Source organism: Squalius cephalus, assembly GCF_949319135.1.
Source record: "Squalius cephalus genome assembly, chromosome: 24".
In the NCBI taxonomy this organism is placed as follows: Eukaryota; Metazoa; Chordata; class Actinopteri; order Cypriniformes; family Leuciscidae; genus Squalius; species Squalius cephalus.
In genome coordinates this window covers 13,344,200-13,365,148 of record NC_137145.1, presented here as the reverse complement: position 1 = coordinate 13,365,148, position 20,949 = coordinate 13,344,200, and the positions used below count along the sequence as shown (strand labels likewise).

Here is a 20,949-nt window from a genome sequence, read left to right as displayed (position 1 = left end):
CTCCTCTCAGCAGTTCCTGCTACAAGAAAAACTGTGTTTCTGTCACCGCTTTGACAAATGAAACCGAGTAGTTCTGGAAACCACAATGGCTGTTGTTTAGAGCCCTGAAGAATAGTGTTGTGTGTCTATGTGGTGTATCTGTCCATAGAGCTGCGTCAGTAGTGTTTATAGAGGCTAAGATTACTGTATTGTGTGTGTGTATATATATATATATATATATTCTCAACATATATATATATATATATATATATATATATATATATATATATATATATATATATATAGCAGAGCGGAGAATATATATATACTGTATATATATATATATATATATATATATATATATATATATATATATATATATATATATTCTCTGCTGGCTCCGGGCACACTGGATTCTTTGTGATGGGCATCACACACATCAACATACGTTTACTTTACAGAAACACAAACACACCACTTGGAATGGTTGAGAGCACTTTCCACCTCCTCAAAGAGAGCAAAACTTGTGAATCTGTCATCTCCCTCTCACTCTCATAGGTGTTTTTACACTGCTATGGTTGGCTTCTGTTAAATACTTGGCAAATGTACATCCATAAACACTCTCGTGATGTCTTGGAAACAAGGAACACTTCGAAACACTTGAAAAAGATCTTTTAATGAATCGCTTCATCATCACAGGGAGATGAAGTGCCTAAAGTGCCCTCTAATGGTGCATTGCAGTAGCAGTCAAAGTTTGGCTGGAAAACCACCCATCGTTTCCCAGCAAGAGCTAGTAAACCTCTCTCCCCCTCTGTTTAAATATTAGACGTATTTGCCTACTTCAGCTCAGCCTGGGAGTCTTAGTTAGAGCATTACGTGATTAAACTGGCTAATCTCACAGCGACCAGCTCACACACTAAACAAGTGCTTGTTTCAATGAGTCAGCATGAAGGCAGAGAACATCATCCAAATCTCCCGTCAAAGAGCCTTTTTCCACGAGTGCTGTGGCATCACTTATAATGCTGTCATCTGTAAATATTTACATATTGTTATTCCACACTTTGCTGTAATTTGGGAGCACATGAGATGTTTTTCTTTGCATATTTGTTAATGCAGTAATTCATATTTGGAGTTAGGGAGTTGTTCGGCTTTGTATCAAACTTTCCATGGTACATACATGAATCATGTCTCAAATCATGCAGTTTGAGTTGAAGGTCTGTTCCCACAAACTTGCATTGAAGGAGGGAATTAGTCCTATATAAAGACCAAAATATCATAGTCTAAAAACACTCTAGCAACCACAAAGCAACATGCTCAAAACTGCTTTGCTATGATGTGGCTTAAGTTCTGAGTATTTTTAATACGTTAAAGAGTGTGGGATCTTTTTACACCTAGCAACCATCTAGAGCTCCATATCAACCGTTTTGAATGCCCAAGCCACTCACAAGTTCCCTAACATTGTGGCAACTACTTTTGCAATGCATTAGATGAACACGTAAAAATCATGTGTGAAAAACAATCTATCTGTGTGCCTGAAGCATCGTGGGATTGTGTGGTTCTTACTTGGTGTCATTTGTGCCTGTGCATGTTGTGTAATAAGTTTTGTGTGATCTACAGACACACCAACCCCTTCACAAGCCACCGGAGTCTGACGGAGAGAGTGGAGGACGAGTATCAGATTCCATCATCGCATCCCGTCTGCATCACACAGCCACCCGTCTGCATCCCCTTCCGCATCCCCAACAGGTAAACACGCACACGATAGTGAAACAATGACTGTTTTAACGTCCCGTCCGCATTTTAATGTGTTTTCTTTTCATAAAGGGCTTTAGAAAACGGCTTGTCGGATCTCTCCACAGAATCAAAGAAACATAAACCTCCAGAGCATGGTGAGAGAACACACATATACAGAAAATACACACACACACACACACACACAGTCTCTCATTTGTCATCTTCATTTTCTGCATGACCATCTTTTAGTGTGATTGTGGGAGTTTGTAGCAACAGGGACTAAAGTATACATTTTTTAATGTGGCGGCCAGTGGTTGTTGAAGCCAGAGTTGGCTGACATGGCTAACTCACTGTGAGGTTGAGGCCATTTTTAGGTCAGTATAACTCTGTGTTGTGTTCCTCAGGTGGGTTTGACTCTGGTTCATTGATTTCGGGTGTGGCTCACACCACACAGTGCCCCCTCCACAACAGGACGCCCTCAGACTACGACATTCTACTGCCCCCTCAAGGTAGCCGTTGGCACAGCGCCTCAATCTGATTGGTTGCCTGATTAGCAGACTGTTCAGTGGTGTTCATTTGTTGGTTTCTGCTTTTACTATTGCACTAAGTTAGAGCCGCGAACACCAATGCAGTCCTTATTCATTATTGAGTCACTAAATCTGATTATTAGCTTATATTATATGAGCTGTTTTACATAGTTGAGGTGTCTTTGTGTGGTGCTTCTATTCAGACGCTTAAGATGAATTTCTTTTTTTACATTCATTCACCTTCACTTCCATAAATTTTTGATGTTAATATAATATTATCATGATTTTAGCTTGTTTGTTTTTATATAGACAGATTCATGAAGACATCAATTTGCCTTTGTTTAATTCATAGTCATACTACTGTCATAAACTTACGGTAATGCAATTGCTTAGTAACTAAAATCCATTCTTTTGGCCATATAATTAAAACCATAATGCAGTGTCCCCAAATAAAGACTTGTTTCTCAAAAATATAAACTCTATTTCTGTTTCAAGTAAGGTAAGGGGTTGGTAATTATCCATGTCTACAATTATTTGATAAAAAATACAAATATACTTTTTCTTTTTTTAATACATTTTAAAATGTAATTTATTCCCGTGTTAGCAAAGCTGAATTTTCAGCATCATTACTCCAGTCTTCAGTGTCATTTGATCCTTCAGAAATCCTTATAATATGCTGATATGGTGTTCAAGAAACAATATTTTTCAGGATTCTTTGATAAATAGTAAGTTCAAAAAACATTTATTTGAAGTAGAAATCTTTTGCATCAATGTAAACTTATTTACTAAATAATCTTATTTAATTTAATGCATCCTTGCTGAATAAAAGTATGTATAAACAACAAAAATTCAGAACGCGTTCAATTCGTGCCTGAATGATATTTTAGCTCCATCTGTTGGTGAGAAGAGGAACTGCTGAGGCATGTAGAATGACTCAACAACTCTCTCTTTCTCTCTGTTCTCCCAGCGTCTCCAATGGAAGACCCGTTCAACTCTCTTCCTCCGTCCCAGCCTCCTCCTCCTCCTCCCCCCATCAGGAACAGTTTCACAGAACCCTCGTCCTCCTCACCCTACCCCAGACCTGCCCGCCCCTCGTCTGGACACGACCACTTCCTGCTCAGCCCAGGTGAGGCCAAATCCCACACATCTGTGACTATTAATGTAGTATAAATGTCAAATACTGCTGTATTTGGGGTTGTATTGGTGTCTAATTATCAGTGTGATTCACAGACACGTTCATAGACACATTGATTAACTCGGCTCCTAATCCCCCCGTGCGGAGACTAACCGGAGACAACATGAAGACGCCGTTCAGGGCTCCTCAAGACTACGATCAACTGCCGCCCACCTCAGGTACTACTCATTGTATAAGGCCTGTTATAAATCAAATAGTTTTGGTCTTGAATGCTGATTGGTCAATACAGAGTTTAAAGGATTAGTTCACTTCAAAATGAAAATTGTAATCATTTACTCACCCTTAAGTTGTTTCAAACCTGTATGAATTTCTTTCTACTGCTGAACACAAAGGAACATATTTTGAAGAATGTCGGAAACCAAACAGTAGATGTACCCCACTGACTTTCATAGTATTTGTTTTTCTATTATTTCCTATATCTGTTTACCGACATTCTTCAAAATATCTTCCTTTGTGTTCAGCAGAAGAAAGGAAATCATACAGGTTTGAATGACATTTCAGTGACAGTTTGTGTCCTTAATATTTTTTATTTATATCAATAGTGTATATGCTACTGTTCAAAAGCTTTGGTAAATTTTTATAGATATTTTTATTTAGCAAGGATGCATTAAATTGACCAAAAGTGACAATAAAGACGTTTATAATATTACAAAACTTTCTATTTCAAATAAATGTTTTTTAAAAAACTGTATTCATCAAAGAATTCTGAAAAAAAACCCATCATGGTTTCTACAAAAAATATTAAGCAGCACAACTGTTTTCAACATTGATTATAAAAACAAATGTTTCTTGAGCAGCAAATCAGCATATTAGTATGATTTCTGAAGGATCATGTGACACTGGAGGAATGACTCCAGCTTTGCCATCACAGGCAAATAAATACATAAATTATATAAATAAATGCGTTAAAAAAAGGCATAAAAAATACAAATAAATGCATAAATTACATTTTAAAACTTATTCAAACAAAATACAGAAACATAAATGAGTTCTTTTAAATTGTAATATTTCACATCATTACTGTTTTTACTGTATTTTTGATCAAATAAATGCGACCTTAGTGAGCATATGAGACTTATTTGAAAAAAATTAAAAAATCATAAAAAAATCATTTTATGATGTATTGTTATTATATTCACAATAAATGTCAACCTTTCATACACTGTAGTTTAATATTATGAGCTGAAAAAAAAACAACAACATTGCTAACACTTCCAGAATGAGCCAAAAATATACCTGTAATTCCTGATAAAACAGCTGTGAGCACAGTGTGTTATTCTGAATACATAATAGCTGTGCAGGTTTATTAAATGAAGCCATTAGCCATCGAGCTGAATGCTCTCTATGAATTATTAATTATTAGCCTGTAATGGGTTTTTAATGTGTTCCTAGTCTTTTTAGGCGGCCTGCTACCATCCACTCTCAGTGGCCCATTTTGACTAAACGCTCTTTGTTTCCTGTTTACAGTGGCCGTAGATTGCTTCAGGGCACCTGAGAGACCTCCTAAACCACTTCCCAGGATCATCCCGCCAGACATCCACAGAAGACCGCAAGAATCGTCCCGGGAGAATGTAGACGCCAAGATCGCCAAGCTGATGGGCGAGGGCTACTCATTCGAAGATGTGAAACGAGCGCTGATGATCGCGCAGAACAAAGTGGACGTGGCACGGAACATTTTGCGGGAGTTCGCGCTAGTCGCCCCCAGGCAGGGCCTGTAACCCACGCCGATACGATTTCAAACTACCACTGACTTTTGAGTGTACAAACCGCAGGCTGACTTCCGCTTGCTTTCGTTTAGCGCACCCGGCAAACAAGACGAAAATGTGCTTTTTTCGCCAAAAGGATCGTTGCGTTTGTAACGACAGGATCCTATGAAAAAAAAAAGCCTTGTGTTTACAGTGACGTGGCTTATCTGCAGTACTCAGGTCATCGTCATTACAGCTCGGGATGTTCAAGAGTGGAATTGAAATCGAATTTCGCATATTTGGAGGTGTCCATCCACATTTCAGGGTGGGTTTGCTGCATCCTTCAAAGCAGTGACGTTTGTATTTCTCTGGACGGAAATGAGAGCAGCGCTTCTGTTTGTGTTTGCCAGTGTCTGCGGGCTGTTCATTCCTTTCCTGCCACACACACATATACACGCATCCACCCGCGCGTTCCTGGCCTCTTGGGTATCATGAATTTCACAGTAATGGCTCTCGGTGTGACCATGTCTCCTTTATCTCATTATTTCACAGTGAACAAGACTAACCAGATCAGACCGTTTGAGGCAGAAAGAGATGGATTTCGAATATCAGGTTCATGGTTCTCTTTCTGTCAGCTTTTTTAGGTTAGCCGCTTTTTATCAACTCTTAACGGTCGCTTTCGACATCTGAGTGCATTCCAGCGTCAGCAAGCAAGGGCTAATATGGTAGTTTCATTTTCTGTAAATAGAAGGGCCTGTCTACTCGTGAATAAAACAAACCCGAATGTCTGCATCGGTCCCTTATTTTAGATTCAGTGCAGTGCAGGAGGAAGCCACCTCAACCTTTCCCATTCCCTTCTTTCGGTTACTTGCACTGACGCCATATGCAAAAAAACAAAAAAAAACAAGAACTCGACATGCACCGTTTGTATTAGCACCCAGAAAACAAGCCAAAAAACACACAGATTATCATGTACGAGTCATTTTAATGGCGTCGTAATAGTGATGCCCACAAACTGAAGATTTAAAGCGACGACTTCATTCAAGGCCTTTTGGGAAGTCTGGGAATGGAAGCTGGCCTGCTTTGAATCTTTCCCACTGGCTGTCATTCCTCCCGATCAGGTTTTCTCTTGAACTTGAAACTTCATTTTTGCACTTGTCTCGCTCTCCATCTTACACTTGAAAGTCTGAGAACTGAGTGGACCCTCTAGCGGAAGAGGACACGACCTCCGACAGGTCTGCGGGGGGAACGGTTTCTGTTCATTTCCCCTCTTCTTTTTACGAGAGATTTTAGTTTGTTGGAAAATGCCTTGTGGATCATTTAAAACCAGTGATGTGTGCAATTAATTTATACTTTGTTAAAAGTTTTCTCTGAGATTATTTTCATCTTTCAGTAATGTATGTAACCCGTGATCTGTTCTTGTGGAAAAAAATGTTTTATAAAAGCCAGTATTAACATCTGCTATATGTGATTTTTTTTTTTTTTTTTTTATAAATCTTTGCACATGAAAAAAAAAATCCAGATATTTTCTTCAAAATGTACACTTTTATTGTCAACAAAAGTACAAAAACAAAAGTCAGTATTTACAATACTTTATGGCCTTCTTTTGCGGTTACCCTCTTTGGTTTCACTGCTGACCCGATGGTTCAAAATATGCAAGACGTTTACGCTAAACATGAACATTCAGCACACGCGTGTGGAGATGAAACAAAGTGAAAGCTGAGTTTCTTCTAAATATGCGTGACAAAGTGAGATTATAGTTTAAATAAAAATGGTCTTTTAAGTGACTAAGCAGAAGCACAGCTTACCTTGCATTTCTCACACTTTATAAATAGCCAAACACAAGCAAGACATTCAAACATATTTACAGCCTCTTTAGACCATGATGAACAGAACAATGCTTCAAACCATCGCTAAAGACAACAGTGTCGGACATCAACCTGACAAAAATCGTAGACACAGAAAACGATGTAGTTTTTGTAGTCTGAGGGAAGACTACAATGAGGCTTCACATTAATAAACTGACTTGAAGTTTGCCTTCCAATACTGACTCTTTCTGTTAAGGCAGAATAAAGGGGCTATTCTTTTATATTTACTTTCTACCAAAAAATAAAGGCTCTGCATGCAAGGTCGCTACCACCCAGTCTGATGCCGAGAGCGGATGTTTGCTTGTTTATTTAATTATACAATATGCGAGTCACGTCAATGTCACTACGTTAAACTCTAGCGGGCCGTGTTCACAGCCCTACGACTAGGACATCATGCAATGCAACCTGAAGGCCACTGGGTGTAGCAGGACGTTTCCCTACACTACGCTAATTTTCTAAACCCGTTTTCACTACTTAGCCACTTCAAACTAGACGAAATAACATGAATGTCACAGGGTAGTGTCGTAAAGAGGTACCAATAAATAAAACATGAGCGAACAGAGGTGTAACAGCAGTGAAGTCATCATTCTTCCAGCATCCGACCGCGATCTTAGGAGTTTTTGATGAGGGACTGTGCAATATCAATATGTAGTCCCACAATCCTTAATTTTTTTAGTTTTTTTTTCAATAATCCAAACGCTAAGCAGAGTGAACGTACTCCCCTGACTTATTTACACAGACCTAAAAAGTGTACAGCGAATTTACATTTTTTTTTTTTAACTATAGGGGGAGCAAAACAGCTGTGCCCACCACATCAGCAATGCGCATGAAACGAGAACATTCACTGGGAACACAAAAAGAAAAAGTCAGAATCGATCAAAAGTAAATGCAGTCCTCAGTGCAGACTAAATTTACAACACAAGGGGTTTCTCTTCTCTCTTGGATCGTGGTGGGGGGATTTTCTTCTTTTTTTAGGAAACCGTTCGTTTAGAGTAGGAAATATTCTGGAAACATTCTGCGACGCATGACGCACACGAGCAGCTTGAAGGAGACGTCGTCGTCCAATCAGATGTCTGGAATTAGATGATTGAAGTGTGTAGTACTGCACATTCAGTGTGACAAGGCCTCTTTCCTGGTTCATACCTGACATGAAACACAAAAACAATGAATGTAATTTCAAGGATGAGAAGAAAAGACTATTAATGTAGCTTGACATTCAAATATTGAGTTGGCATGCTCAATATTGCACTTATTTCAAAGCCAAATACAAGGTTCTTGCCAGCTGGCTGGTTCTTTTGTTATTAGCTACTGTAATAAACTATTATTTACATCACATTGTAAGAATAGTGGTTTAAAACCTCGCTGATGAAAATGATACACGTGATTCAAGTGAAATACATCCATGACTACACATATTTTAACATCTATTGCCAACTATATATGTATTTTATACATTCGACTACTTTATATGTATTGAATTATTTCTTATATACATTTTAAACATCATGCAAAAACTAAAAAGTTTTGTGGCCAGTAAGTTTTCTTAATTCATGCACTATTGGCAGGTGTGAATTTTACACCGGGCCCTGAGCTTTGAAAAACCTTCTCACCTTCTTCATTCCTTTTGACGCCTCTCCCTTCTTTTAGACATCAGCTTTATGATTGTTCTCCTCCAGTTTCTTACTCTCCTCTGAAGTGCCTGCCTCCTTCTCTCCGGTCTTCCAGCTGCCTTGTCTAACAGAACAATTTTACCTTGATTAATCTTTCAGCACATTTCAAACTGAGCTCTAGACCATTTCTGGCTCGTTCACTTCTATTGTCAATCTCAACAAATCATGCTGATGTTTAACAGCAGGTACTGTGACTTCTACTGCAATCATATGTACTTCATTTGATATACAGGTTGTAATTTAAACATTGAAGATGATATTTTTTTTTTTTCATACTTCACTTGTTTTTGCGATGTAATGTTGCATCTTACCTTGTTTTCTTGATATAGAGCCAGTAGATGAGTCCCACCAGAGCAGCGGCTAGGAAGAGTCCAACCACAACACCCACTATCACTTTGGCTTGCTCCGTGCCATCTGCATTTTTTTCTAAGGGCAATGGACACATAAACACTTTTATGACTTCCTCTAAAGCATTATGATTCTTTAGGGAAAGGCAATCCTGGGAAATGAAAGAAATGATTGACAGAATCCCGCTACTTGAGAAAAATTGAAGCTGTGAATATTTCAAGATGACATATTTCTGCAGGTATGACAGCTAAAAGAAACGAAGTTTGCAAGTTGTCAGGATGCTTGACACCCTCCGACTCATGATCTTAAATTCTAATTCATTTAAGTGGAAATTCAAGGGAATGAAATCAGATCATCTTACCTGGTTTGGGCTTGTCCTCCTCAAATACTGAAATCAGATATAAAATTAAATTAACTTTGGGTGCAAGATGAAACCAAACTGGCATTTAAAACAAATTTGGTAGTAAAAAGCCACCACCCAACTGTGGTTTAGATGCACAACTGATTTAAATCAAGTATTATCCAATCAGATTCTAGTAAGGAAGATGACCACAAGCATGCGATAGCGGTCGGAAAGAGGAGGAGGAGGAGGAGGAAAAAAGAGATAGCAGTCCAAGCACCCTGACACAAACAAAATCCGAGCCAAAGCGAGATCCAAGAGAGAAAGAGAGCGTTTCATGCCCCGTGAGTGAACAACAGGACTTGAGAGAGAGAGCAGCCAGCCCTGTCTTTCCAGTGTTCACACCAGGACACTAATAATAGTGAAATAGTCCACTAAATTACCCTGCATTTGAATGGTGCAACAGGCAAAACTGTGTGAAACATGCTAGTTTTCACAGATCTCCTTACATGCACAAGAGATGTTAGATGTGGCATCTACTTATCAGGGCTGTCAAACTAGTCTATGCCATAAAAAAACATTATCAAAATCCATGTCTTAAATGCTAAATCTGTCATTAACAGCAAAATAATTTAGTATGTTTAATCTATTTCTATTGGTCAAACAGACTATTTTAGTGTTTTTGTACTACTATAGAAGTGTGTCTGATCCCAAACCACTATAAGGTCTTATTAACCATCTTAAGTATGTAGCCTAATGGTTCTTATTAATCTAAATCTGTTCTTGACAGCCCTATAATTTGAGCCTTTTTAAAGGGGTCGATTGAGTGGTTAGTAAGCGGTCCTCACAGCGGGAAACCCCTTCAGCGCGCTCAGTAACGTTACTTACGGGAAAACACGCTGATGTCTTTCGTGTCGTATCCGAGGTTATTGGTCACGAAACAGCTGACGGTGAGGTTCTTACTGGGCACTACGGTCAGTTTGAATGTGGCCTTCCCGTTGACATACGACGTTTCATCCTGCAAGACAAACAGATCATTTCTGTTTACGGTACAGTTATTTATTTATTTATTTTTTAATAACTATTTATCTAAAAAAATTTTTTTTATTATTATTATTAATAATAATAATTATAAGCAAGAGTCAGCAAAAATGGCTAGCAAGGTTAATTTGAAGTTAAATTATGTGGTTGAATTATGTCGGACCTCTTTGCTTAAGGCGCTATTTAATACACCTCACCACTAGAGGGCGCGGATGATCCTCAGCTTATTTAGTATCATATACTCTGCACCACACCCAACGCTAATGGAAACTCTCACAGCAAACACACAAACACACACACACACACACACACACACACACACACACACACACACACACACACACACACACACACACACCCCCCTCAGGGTCTGGAAGCACGAGTGCAGAGTGGGGCTAAAAATCTCACTGTCAGTAATCACACAGCCATTAAATGAGTCTCCATCACAAACACACTTCAATATCCATGTCATTAATGCAGACAGTGAGTAGTGAACCCCTCACAGAGCGCAGGATGACTGAGTTACTGATGCCAGCACTGCGATCCACAGGAACACACAGCAGCAAAATATAGGCTACCATAAATAAGCAGCCATTAAGACACAATAAAATCCCAATTTACATTTTTATTATTATTAGTACACAACACAATTTTATTATTATTAGTATTAGGCTATGTACATTGATACATTGCTGTTCAAGTTAAGGGGTTGGTAGATTTTCTGAAAGAAGTCTCATATGCTTATTTGATCAAAAAAAATACAGTAAAACAGTAATACACAGTGAAATATTATTACAATTTTGAAATAACTTTTCTATTTTAACCTATTTCAAAATGGCATTTATTTATGTGATAGCAGTGTCATATGATCCTTCAGAAATCATTCTAATATGTTGATTATTTTTATCACTGTTAAAAAAAAAAAATTGTGCTGCTTATGATTTTTTTTGTGAAATCCATGATATTATTGACTTATGTTCAATATAACAGCATTTATTTGAAATAGGAATCTTTTGTATCACAATAAATGCCCTTAATGTCACTTTTGATCAATTCAATGCATCCTTGCTAAAAAAAAAAAAAAAATTATTATTTCTTAAAAAATAAAAATATTACTGACCTCAAACTTTATAATAAACTTTATTATAAAGTTTGAGGTCAGTAATATAAACAGTATATAAACATGGAAAACATTCATTTTAATTGTTTTTTTTTAATTGTTTTTAATTAATTAATCTTTAATTGGTATTTTAATTGGTACTTTAATTGGTATTTTGGTATCTATATTTATATTTTATTAACATTAATTTCATCTTTAATTGGCTTGTATTTTTTTAATATCTATATTTATATTTTATTAACATTAAATAAAAATCCATGTTTTTCACAGCAAGGTAAAACAGCAGTAACTACATATTTGGTCAAAATTAAGATATGTCTTAATTCAGAAGTCGAAGAAGAGTAAGAAATTATACCAAATGAATAAAAAAATTAATGTTTTTTTTTAGCGTTTTTAAAATTTGATTTAACTGTTTCACTGTTGGCTTAGTTACTGCATTTTTTGCTTTTGAAAGGATGTATTTACTTATTACTTAAACCGTAAACTAAGCGTGCAACAAATGGTTGTATGTTTACAGCACTAGGAAGACTGACTCCTATGAAATCCAAGGCAAGCGGGTATGAAGGTACACAGGGTGTGACTTCCTAACCCTGCAGGAAGCACACCTGATCTAAACTCTTCATTTGAAATGCATCCACAGAGACCAGCCAGACACTGAGAAGCAGGAAAGAGCTAACTGTGTGTGTTTGTACCGTGACGTGCCAAACACAGTGTGTCCCAGCTTTAGTCTCACAATAAGTGGAAACGTGGAAGAGTAAAGTCAAGAGAGTTATCACACCCCCCCCCCAAAAAAATAACAGACCATGGGACGAATAATAAAGCTTTGTATGTGATTCCAGACATTTCTGTCCCAGGACAACTGTTCCCTTTTTAACATAAATTGAAAGTTGGCTCTTCCCTTCAGGGTGCTGAAAACCTGCAACTTCAAACACCTGTGCACCTTTCATCTTATCTAGACTGGAATCGAAAGAAATATCTGGGCATCTTTCCCACTTGCATAAAAATGTACAAGGAACAGGGTTCTTTCGGGACAACAGTAATGTCTGTGATGAAGTGAGTCTGACAGTGACGGTGACTTACGTTAGTTCCGTTGACACTCCACTGCACGTCGGGTTTAGGTGAACCCTCTGCCTCACATGTCAAGACTTTGTGTTTGCCGTCGTAGCTGCGCTGCTTTGTCAGACTTGTTATTCTTGGAACACCTGGAGATAATATATTTGTGCTTTTATATATTATTGTTGTATACACACACACACATACATATATATATATATATATATAAAACGATTGTATCGATTTCATTGTTACGCCACTAGGTGGCGACAAGTGACTGTTAAAAAATATATTTGTCATTGAATCATTAATTCAAGAGATTTGTTCAAAAACGCTGATTCATCCAGTAATGAAACAAGTGAAGTCTTTAGGGGTGTTCGACTTGAACCAGCGGTACACAGGCCAATCGGTTTATGACATCAAAGTACCACAAGAGCGATTCAAAAGCATACGGAGCCGTCTGCTCTCTAATCGCATATCGCGGTACTTTGATATCACTCACTGCGTGCAGCGCTGGTTCAAATCGAACAAGCCTTTTATGAGTGAGTCATTGAATCATTCATTCAAAAGATTTGTTCAAAAATGCTGATTCATCCAGTCATTGAATCATTCATTGAAACCAATTTCTTTCTTTTTTTAATTTCTTATCCATTTTCAAATAGAAACTCAGAAACTACTTTTATTTAGTTTGTGATCTCTGCTTGAAACATATTTATTTGAAATGTGACTAGCATGTATAATAAATCATACCTTCTACAGTAAGCTCGAAGGACAAACTCCGTCTGATTCCTTCAATGGACACGTCGCACACATACAGGCCTGCGTCACTATATGTCAACTGAGAGAAGTCGGGCAGCTTGTCTAGTTTACGGTTATCCTGGAGAAATTGAACAAGTTGTTTAGTTAGAATTGGAGGACTAAAATGAACCGACCCAGATTTGTTAGATGCCTTACAATCTCTTACCTTAGTCCATGTCACATTTGCTTCATTTGAGGCATTCTTTTCCAACGACACCACCAAGTTTTCCCCAAACTTCTTTAACACCTTGCCTGTAGGATTGAGGCTTACATCCAGAACTAAAAGAGAGACAGAAAGATAATAAGAGATGACAAGTGTATATCAGTCTGCTGCAGGCTCCTTTTTTGTACACCTGTCCCTCAAAATATTTCAACCACTGAAGAGGCTGAAACACATCTCTCTGCCAACTAAGAGTCATTTTCGCGCCCGTTATTCGTGCCTGAGACATTGTTTTCTATCCTCACATGCTTGTCTGAGATCCCACCCGCTTTGAAAGCGTGCCGCAAAGATGCGTGAAATACATTTGAATTTTCAAACCGAAGCATCACTAAATCACAATTATGGAGATCATCAGGCCTTTTGAACCAAATAGACACACACACACACACCTCAATGAAAATTATTGAAAGGCCAGAGTGTGTGAGCTTATCAGCGAGCAGGAGCCCGTAACAGCCTCAACTCAAATCAAAAACTCCTAATTAAGATGTCTGCCTGGTGTCCCGCCATCTTAGCTAATCCTACTGAAGATAGATTTGATTAACGTTTCACTCGTGCATTCATTCGTACTATAAAGAAAGAAATGAATTGGAAAGGAAAAGTTTGGTGAACTCTGGATGCTCATCTGTTCAACGACGCAGTTTATTCAGGCTTGACTACAGCAACTCTGACTCAAACAAACAATGGCTTAAGTTTGGTTGAGCTAATTTTGCTAGGTATTATACTCTGCATCTTGTGTCTTTTAAGCCCTTTTTTATCAGGCATTACAAAAACATGACAAAACTATCTGTTTATTATTCATATTAACACATTCCACATTTATGAAAACTGGTAAAATGAAAGTGAAACATAGCGAATAGGTAATATTAACAAACTTTTATTTTTTTCCTTGCTTGTGCTTGTGACTCTTTCAAGCCTAGAATTTTAATGCATTTGCTTAAGTGTATCTATTCATGAGCCATGAATGCAAATGGTTAGCAGATTGAGTAAAGTAGACCACTTATAGAATATATTTCCAAATTGTGAAAAGCTCTTATTGAGGGATTACATCTCTTCAGCTCTAAGCATTAACCCAAAGCATTTAAAAAGCTTGTGAATGTGGATATATCAAATGAAAAAAAAAAAAAAAAAAAAAAACTAATTATATTATATTACATTATATTATATGCACTTGTTTATTATTAACACTTTGATGTGCTATCTTGATTATGGTGGAATCGGCTAATTCGAAAGTGATGCGCCATCATGAGACCAAACATTGAGAAACTTTTACGATAGAATTTCAGAGAATGCATTTGGAACTCCAATTCTCTGTATTATAGCTTGGTTTTAAAGGGATAGTTCACTTTGAAATTAAATTTTGGTATGTTTTAGCTTACCTCAAGGGCATCCAAGATGTAGGTGTCTTTTTTTCCGCAGTATTTTAAATTTTGATATTTTTAGGTCAAACCGTTCTTGTCTGTCAGTCATTTAATGCAGGTCTGTGGTCACTGTCTCAAAGAGCATGCACAGAGTCCAGATTAAAACAATTCCCCATCGTCCAAATTAAACAATTCCCCATCGTAAGTACACATTGATGGCCTAAGACACGAAACGAGCGGTTTGTTTGAGAAAACGAACAGTATTTATATCATTTTTTAACTCTTGCACACAGCCACGTCCAAGTGATCTGAGGGCACGGGCGCATCCTGGTGTGTGACGTGTGCGCAGACTGGTGCATAGATATATATACACTAGAATAGATTCCGCCTTGCCTACGGCATTCGTTCCAATGAACTGCCGTAGCCAAGGCGACATCTAGTGTATATATATTTATGCACCAGTCTGCGTACACGTCACACAGCAGGATGCGCGAGCGCCCTCAGATCACTTGGATGTGGCTGTGTACAAGAGTTAAAAAACGATATAAATACTGTTCGTTTTCTCACACAAACCGCTCGTTTCGTGTCTTAGGCCATCAATGTGTACTTACGATGGGGAATTGTTTAATTTGGACGTTGGGGAATTGTTTTAATTTGGACTCTGTGCATGCTCTTTGAGACAGTGACCACAGACCTGCATTAAATGACTGACAGACAAGAACGGTTTGACCTAAAAATATCAAAATTGAAACTACTGCGGAAACAAAGACACCTACATCTTGGATGCCCTTGAGGTAAGCTAAAACATACCAAAATTTAATTTCAAAGTGAACTATCCCTTTAAACTGACTCTGCTCTTTCCAAAACCTCAAAAAGATCTTTCCATATCCGTCAAACGCTCCATCAGGTCTTTCTCTAGTGTGTAGGTGCCCTTAGGGAGAGATGGAAGAGAGATAGAGAAGAAGAGAGCATCTTTTTCCCACTCACAGCTCACTGTGACGATCTGAGTGGACTCCATTACTTCATTGTCAAGCAGGGAGCACTTGTACACGCCACTGTCGTCTCGGGTAACGCCAGTCAGAGTGTAGACGTTCTTGTCCATCACCGTGACCTTCTTGCCCTGAAGATGGCGAGAGAGAGAGAGAGGGATGGTGTAATTAACCTGTAAGGAAGGATAGAGGGCAGACAGCAGGACCCTGGAGATGAAAGACTGGTATAGTTGCTGTGGACACGGCCAGTGATCTCTCACCTTAATGTTGAAGTTGAAGCTGGTGGGAGGAGGGTTTCCATCCGCCTGGCATTTCAATGTCACATCATCACCTTCCCTAATGGGGCTCTGAGAAACAACCTGTAGATTCACCGTCTCAGTGGGGTCTGAAAGAGAAAGGAGAGAAAACAAACATTAGAAGAGACAGAGGAAGATGGCTGTCATTGCAGGGATGCGGTGTGACTTTCCAACATGTAGCAATAGCAAGCAACTAAAAAAACATTCTCTAAGACACCGTGCCATTCTGCAGACCCCAAGGGGCTTAAACGCCTTCATTTCCACAACCATTTGCAGTCTCTCATTCTCGCCCTCGTTTTCTTACCCAGCAGCCACAGAGCATTTCACATCACATCTTAACCCTGAGGCACTGAACAAACCTCTCAGCATTCAGATGAGAGAGAGAGAGAGTGAGACACAACAGCAGACTCGGTTACCAGCATTATGCCTGTTAAAAACCCATCAAATTGAGCCTGGCTACCAGCTGAGACCTTCAATTTAAGGTTCAGGACTCGAGAGATGGCATCATATACTGGGTGATGTACAGATACGCAGATCCCCGTGAACATGGACCCCTCAAACCAGCTGTAAAATCAAACAAATAAAGCATCAAAGCGCTAGACACAGCATGTGCCACATCTCAGGAAGGGAAGAAGCCCCAGCTCTTGACTACCATCACAATTTTTTTTTTTTTTTTTTATCCCTGGGATAATAAGGCAGATCCACCTCTAGGGGGTGCTGGTTTGTGTACAAGTAGCCATGTACAGTATAGTAATCTACTGGCACAATAAATAACATTTTACCTGAATTGAATTTGATGATATAAAGACTGATAACCATGAAATAAAACACAAGATGACTCAAAATGCACATACTGGTACTGTACATAAATAAACAGGTACTGTATATATACATTTTTTATTACATTGTCTTTGCTGGCTGTGCACAAAACCATACAGCCCAACTAGGGTAGTCTGAATGACTGTTATGCACTTTTTTAAAATATATTTTTTATATAAATAATAATAAATAACATTGGCACTTGGCTGATAAATTGCTTGTGATATTCCTCATGTAAGTCACTTTGGATACAAACATCAGTTAAATTGCTAAATGTAATGTAATGGCTTTTAGTAATAATACAATAATCAAAAAGGAAATCGGTACTATACGGTTATCCGGACCACACGTAAATGTACTATACGGTTAACCTAACCCTAACCCTACCCAAATAGGTGTGGTCCGGATAACCGTATAGTTCCAGGAAAGCAATTATTTTATTTACCCGTTTCCCCTTCAAGCAAATATTCGTACCCACGTCAAAAACCTGGGGGCTCTCACTCTCGTGACCGCGAAAATAAGAGGGAGCATATCTCGCCTTTCTTAGCTCTTCTTCAATGGTGCAATACACAATTGATTTTAAGATTTTAGTTTTTGCATTTAAAACCTTCCATGGACTCCTACTAGCATATCAGATCTTTTAAGCCTCAATACACTCAGATCTTCTTCCCAGCAGCTGCTCCAAACTGTTCCAAAATCAGGATTAAAAACGAGTCGACAAGGCTTTTTCAGAATGTTTTGGAATGCCTTCGCTCTCTCTATCAGATATTCCCGACACTATCTGCATTTAAAGCATGTTTTGGAATGCCTTAGCACTCTCTATCAGATGTTCCCTACATTCTCTGCATTTAAAGCATCTCAAAATGTATATTTTTCTTTTAGGCTTATTCATAACTTGGTTACATTAATATTTTCTTTCAAGTTTTTATTTCATTGTCTGGTGTTGCACTGTACTATATTTATACATAACTGGTTTATATAGCATTATTTTATCATTTGTTCATTTTTTTTTTTTTTTTTTTTTTTTCAGGATGAAGCAAAAATGTGTGTTGAGCACCACTTTGGTCAGATTTATCGTTTTAAGGCACTATCCTCTATGTAAATTTCGTCCATGACTTTATCAAGGATGCTTTAAATTAAACAAAACTGACAAGAAATACATTTATAATGTTACAAAATAATCTACTTCAAATAAATGCTGTTCTTTTGATCTTTATATTCATTAAAAGTCCTGAAAAAAAGTATCATGGATTCCACAAAAAATATTAAGCATTACAACCATTTTCAGCACTGACTGATAATTATAATAAATGTTTCTTGAGCCCAAAATCAACATACTAGAATGATTTCTGAAGGATCATGTGACTGAATACTGGAGGAATGATGCTGAATATTCAGATTTTTCATCATGTACATTTTAAAATATATTTAAATAGAAAACAGCTATTTTGAATTGTAATAATTTCACAATATTATAGTTTTACAGTATTTTTCATTAAATAAATGCAGCCTTGGTGAGTATAAGAGACTTTCATTTTTTTTTTGTGAAAAATCTAACCAACCCCAACTTTTTGAATGGTAGTGTGTGTTAAAAAAAAGAGAGATTTTTTTAATATAATTTGCATCAATTAAGTTACTTACAGTGAATTGGGAAGGTCTCTGGTGCTGAAACCTGGTTGAGGCCAATCTTATGCTTTGCTGTACAGGTGAACTGTGATGTCACATCCTCTTTCCTGGCGGTGTACTCCAGACTGGAAGAGGAGCTGGACAGACCGGTGACTGGGTCCTTGGTGACAGTAGATCTTATAATGACCGCTGCAGTCACACACAAACACACATATAGACACATCAGTCATTAGAGCTGACTAACACAGTGACTGTCACACTGGAAGTGCCTGACACCACGTAACAACAGCTTAAGTCTGTCAATACTGTCAGAATGTCCACTAACCACAAACCAATCAGCCGTGAGCTCGAGACTTGAGCAACAGTTAAAGGGGCAAGTTCCCTTTCTTTTTTCTTTTTGTAAAGGTTATTTTAGAAGAACAAAACTGCATATACATCTGGGTTAGCAAGAAAACTGGTCAGTCTCAAACCACAAGCTGAGAATACTAAAATACGTAACATAAAATGTCATGGCAATCTGTTAATGCTTTTTTTTTGTTTGTTAAATGAATCTTCTTTATTTCAGAGAGACGGTAAAATTAGTGTCAGGAATAGTTCTGTATCACGTCAAAATTTATATATATATAAAAAAATGTCTGCATATATATATATATATATATATATATATATATATATATATATATATATATATATATATATATATATATATATATATATATATATATTTTATGTATGTGTGTGTATATATATGAATATGTGTGTATATATATATATATATATATATATATATATATATGAAGAGTTCAGATGCAAAAGCCTCTAAGTGCCATCTGAAATTTTCTTCTAGAATGATCATTTTTATCAAGCTCGGTTATTTAAGTTCAGTAATTTCACTTAAATGGCAATTAATAGGTCATTTTCATTATCATTTAAGTGAAATTACTGAACTTAAATATACGAGCTTCATAAAAATGATCATTCTAGAAGAAAATTTCAGATGGCACTTAGAGGCTTTTGCATCTGAACTCTTCATATATATATATATATATATATATATATATATATATATATATATATATATATATATATATAGATATATATCTATATATATCTATATATATCTATATATCTATATATATATATCTATATATATATATATATATATATATATATATATATATATATATATATATATATACATATACATATACATATATATATATATATGCTCATAACACACTATAAATCTGATTCTCCAGATTCCAGATGATATGAACTCACTCTTGCCGTCATCCACCAGAGACTGGTTGTTCCTCATCCAGGTGAGATCTGCCGCTGGGTTTGCACTCTCCACCACACATTCCCCCAACTGACATACAAACAAACACACACACACAGAAAAAGAAAAAAATAGTGCATCTGTATTAGAGAACTGTATCGAAACTTCTTATGAATTTGGAAGAGGTTCAAGTCTGCGATACTCAAAAACTTTCGGTTTCGCCTGTGTCTTGCACATCTATTTATAGACTCATGACACATAGTATCACATGAGATTGTCGTATGAAGTGTCATTTCCACACTTGACATGATTTGAATGTTTTGTGACTCTGGGACACTTTTCTTTGGGACTTTCCTTAATGAAGGTTCACGACCTTCAAGGTACTTTTATCCCACTGCTGCTGTACTTCTGGTGGGTAAGTCCCAGGGTGGCCCAGGGAAGATACCTTGATATATATAATGACATCATCTGTATGAGCAAAAGTGAGCGGGGGTTTAACTCTACAATTGTGATACAGGTCTCCTATTTCCTCACTTTCTTTTTCTCACCCTTTTCCTTCTCTCTGGTTGAGTGAAAACTCTACCAGAGGCCGAAGAGGCTGTGCATTAATAACACGCTGACAGGATCACATGCTGACAAGCTATCTGCCCCAGGATAGAGAGATCAGCAGAAAGAGAGAAGGGTAATAATGTCAGGAAAGCAGAACAGACAGCAGGATGATGCATGTGCTCAGGTGTTCAGGGTGGCATGAGCAATCCAAGATTTAGAGGAACCACATCGAGGGGGAGATGGGGCGGGGGAAATCACCGTACTGTGATTCCGATCGTGATCACACACCGGACCCTCTTCAGGAGCCGGACCATGATACATCACCTCTCAAGCACTGAGTGCTGCCTGAAGCCTGCAGCTTCCATTGAGCCGTGGAACAGAGCAGCAGCTCTGACTAAGCACTTTCCTTCCTGGACTCTCTGGGGGATTCACGAAGAATGAATTCTGCCCACTAA

The 20,949-nt window shown here is 37.6% G+C and overlaps 2 protein-coding genes across 3 annotated transcripts in view; one reads left to right on the top strand and one right to left on the bottom strand.

Annotated features, from left to right (window-relative positions):
* Positions 1 to 6,581, top strand: part of cblb (Cbl proto-oncogene B, E3 ubiquitin protein ligase) — a 66,141-nt gene extending 59,560 nt beyond the window's left edge. The window contains exons 14-19 of the mRNA XM_079861816.1: positions 1,597 to 1,725; positions 1,804 to 1,868; positions 2,118 to 2,222; positions 3,208 to 3,366; positions 3,471 to 3,593; positions 4,903 to 6,581. Of these exons, the coding sequence (XP_079717942.1) occupies positions 1,597 to 1,725; positions 1,804 to 1,868; positions 2,118 to 2,222; positions 3,208 to 3,366; positions 3,471 to 3,593; positions 4,903 to 5,153 (832 nt within the window). The 3' untranslated portion in view covers positions 5,154 to 6,581. The remainder of the gene's footprint in view (positions 1 to 1,596; positions 1,726 to 1,803; positions 1,869 to 2,117; positions 2,223 to 3,207; positions 3,367 to 3,470; positions 3,594 to 4,902) is intronic.
* Positions 6,582 to 7,352: 771 nt separating this feature from the next.
* Positions 7,353 to 20,949, bottom strand: part of alcama (activated leukocyte cell adhesion molecule a) — a 70,761-nt gene continuing 57,164 nt past the window's right edge. The window contains exons 5-16 of one of the 2 annotated variants that reach the window (XM_079861829.1): positions 19,948 to 20,035; positions 18,682 to 18,855; positions 16,186 to 16,310; positions 15,924 to 16,056; positions 13,525 to 13,637; positions 13,311 to 13,437; positions 12,588 to 12,709; positions 10,235 to 10,364; positions 9,368 to 9,394; positions 8,970 to 9,084; positions 8,599 to 8,722; positions 7,353 to 8,131 (exon numbers count right to left, since the gene is read on the bottom strand). In XM_079861829.1, coding sequence (XP_079717955.1) covers positions 8,632 to 8,722; positions 8,970 to 9,084; positions 9,368 to 9,394; positions 10,235 to 10,364; positions 12,588 to 12,709; positions 13,311 to 13,437; positions 13,525 to 13,637; positions 15,924 to 16,056; positions 16,186 to 16,310; positions 18,682 to 18,855; positions 19,948 to 20,035 — 1,245 coding nt within the window. In that variant the 3' untranslated portion in view covers positions 7,353 to 8,131; positions 8,599 to 8,631. The remainder of the gene's footprint in view (positions 8,132 to 8,598; positions 8,723 to 8,969; positions 9,085 to 9,367; positions 9,395 to 10,234; positions 10,365 to 12,587; positions 12,710 to 13,310; positions 13,438 to 13,524; positions 13,638 to 15,923; positions 16,057 to 16,185; positions 16,311 to 18,681; positions 18,856 to 19,947; positions 20,036 to 20,949) is intronic. The other variant, XM_079861830.1, reaches the window with a different exon arrangement.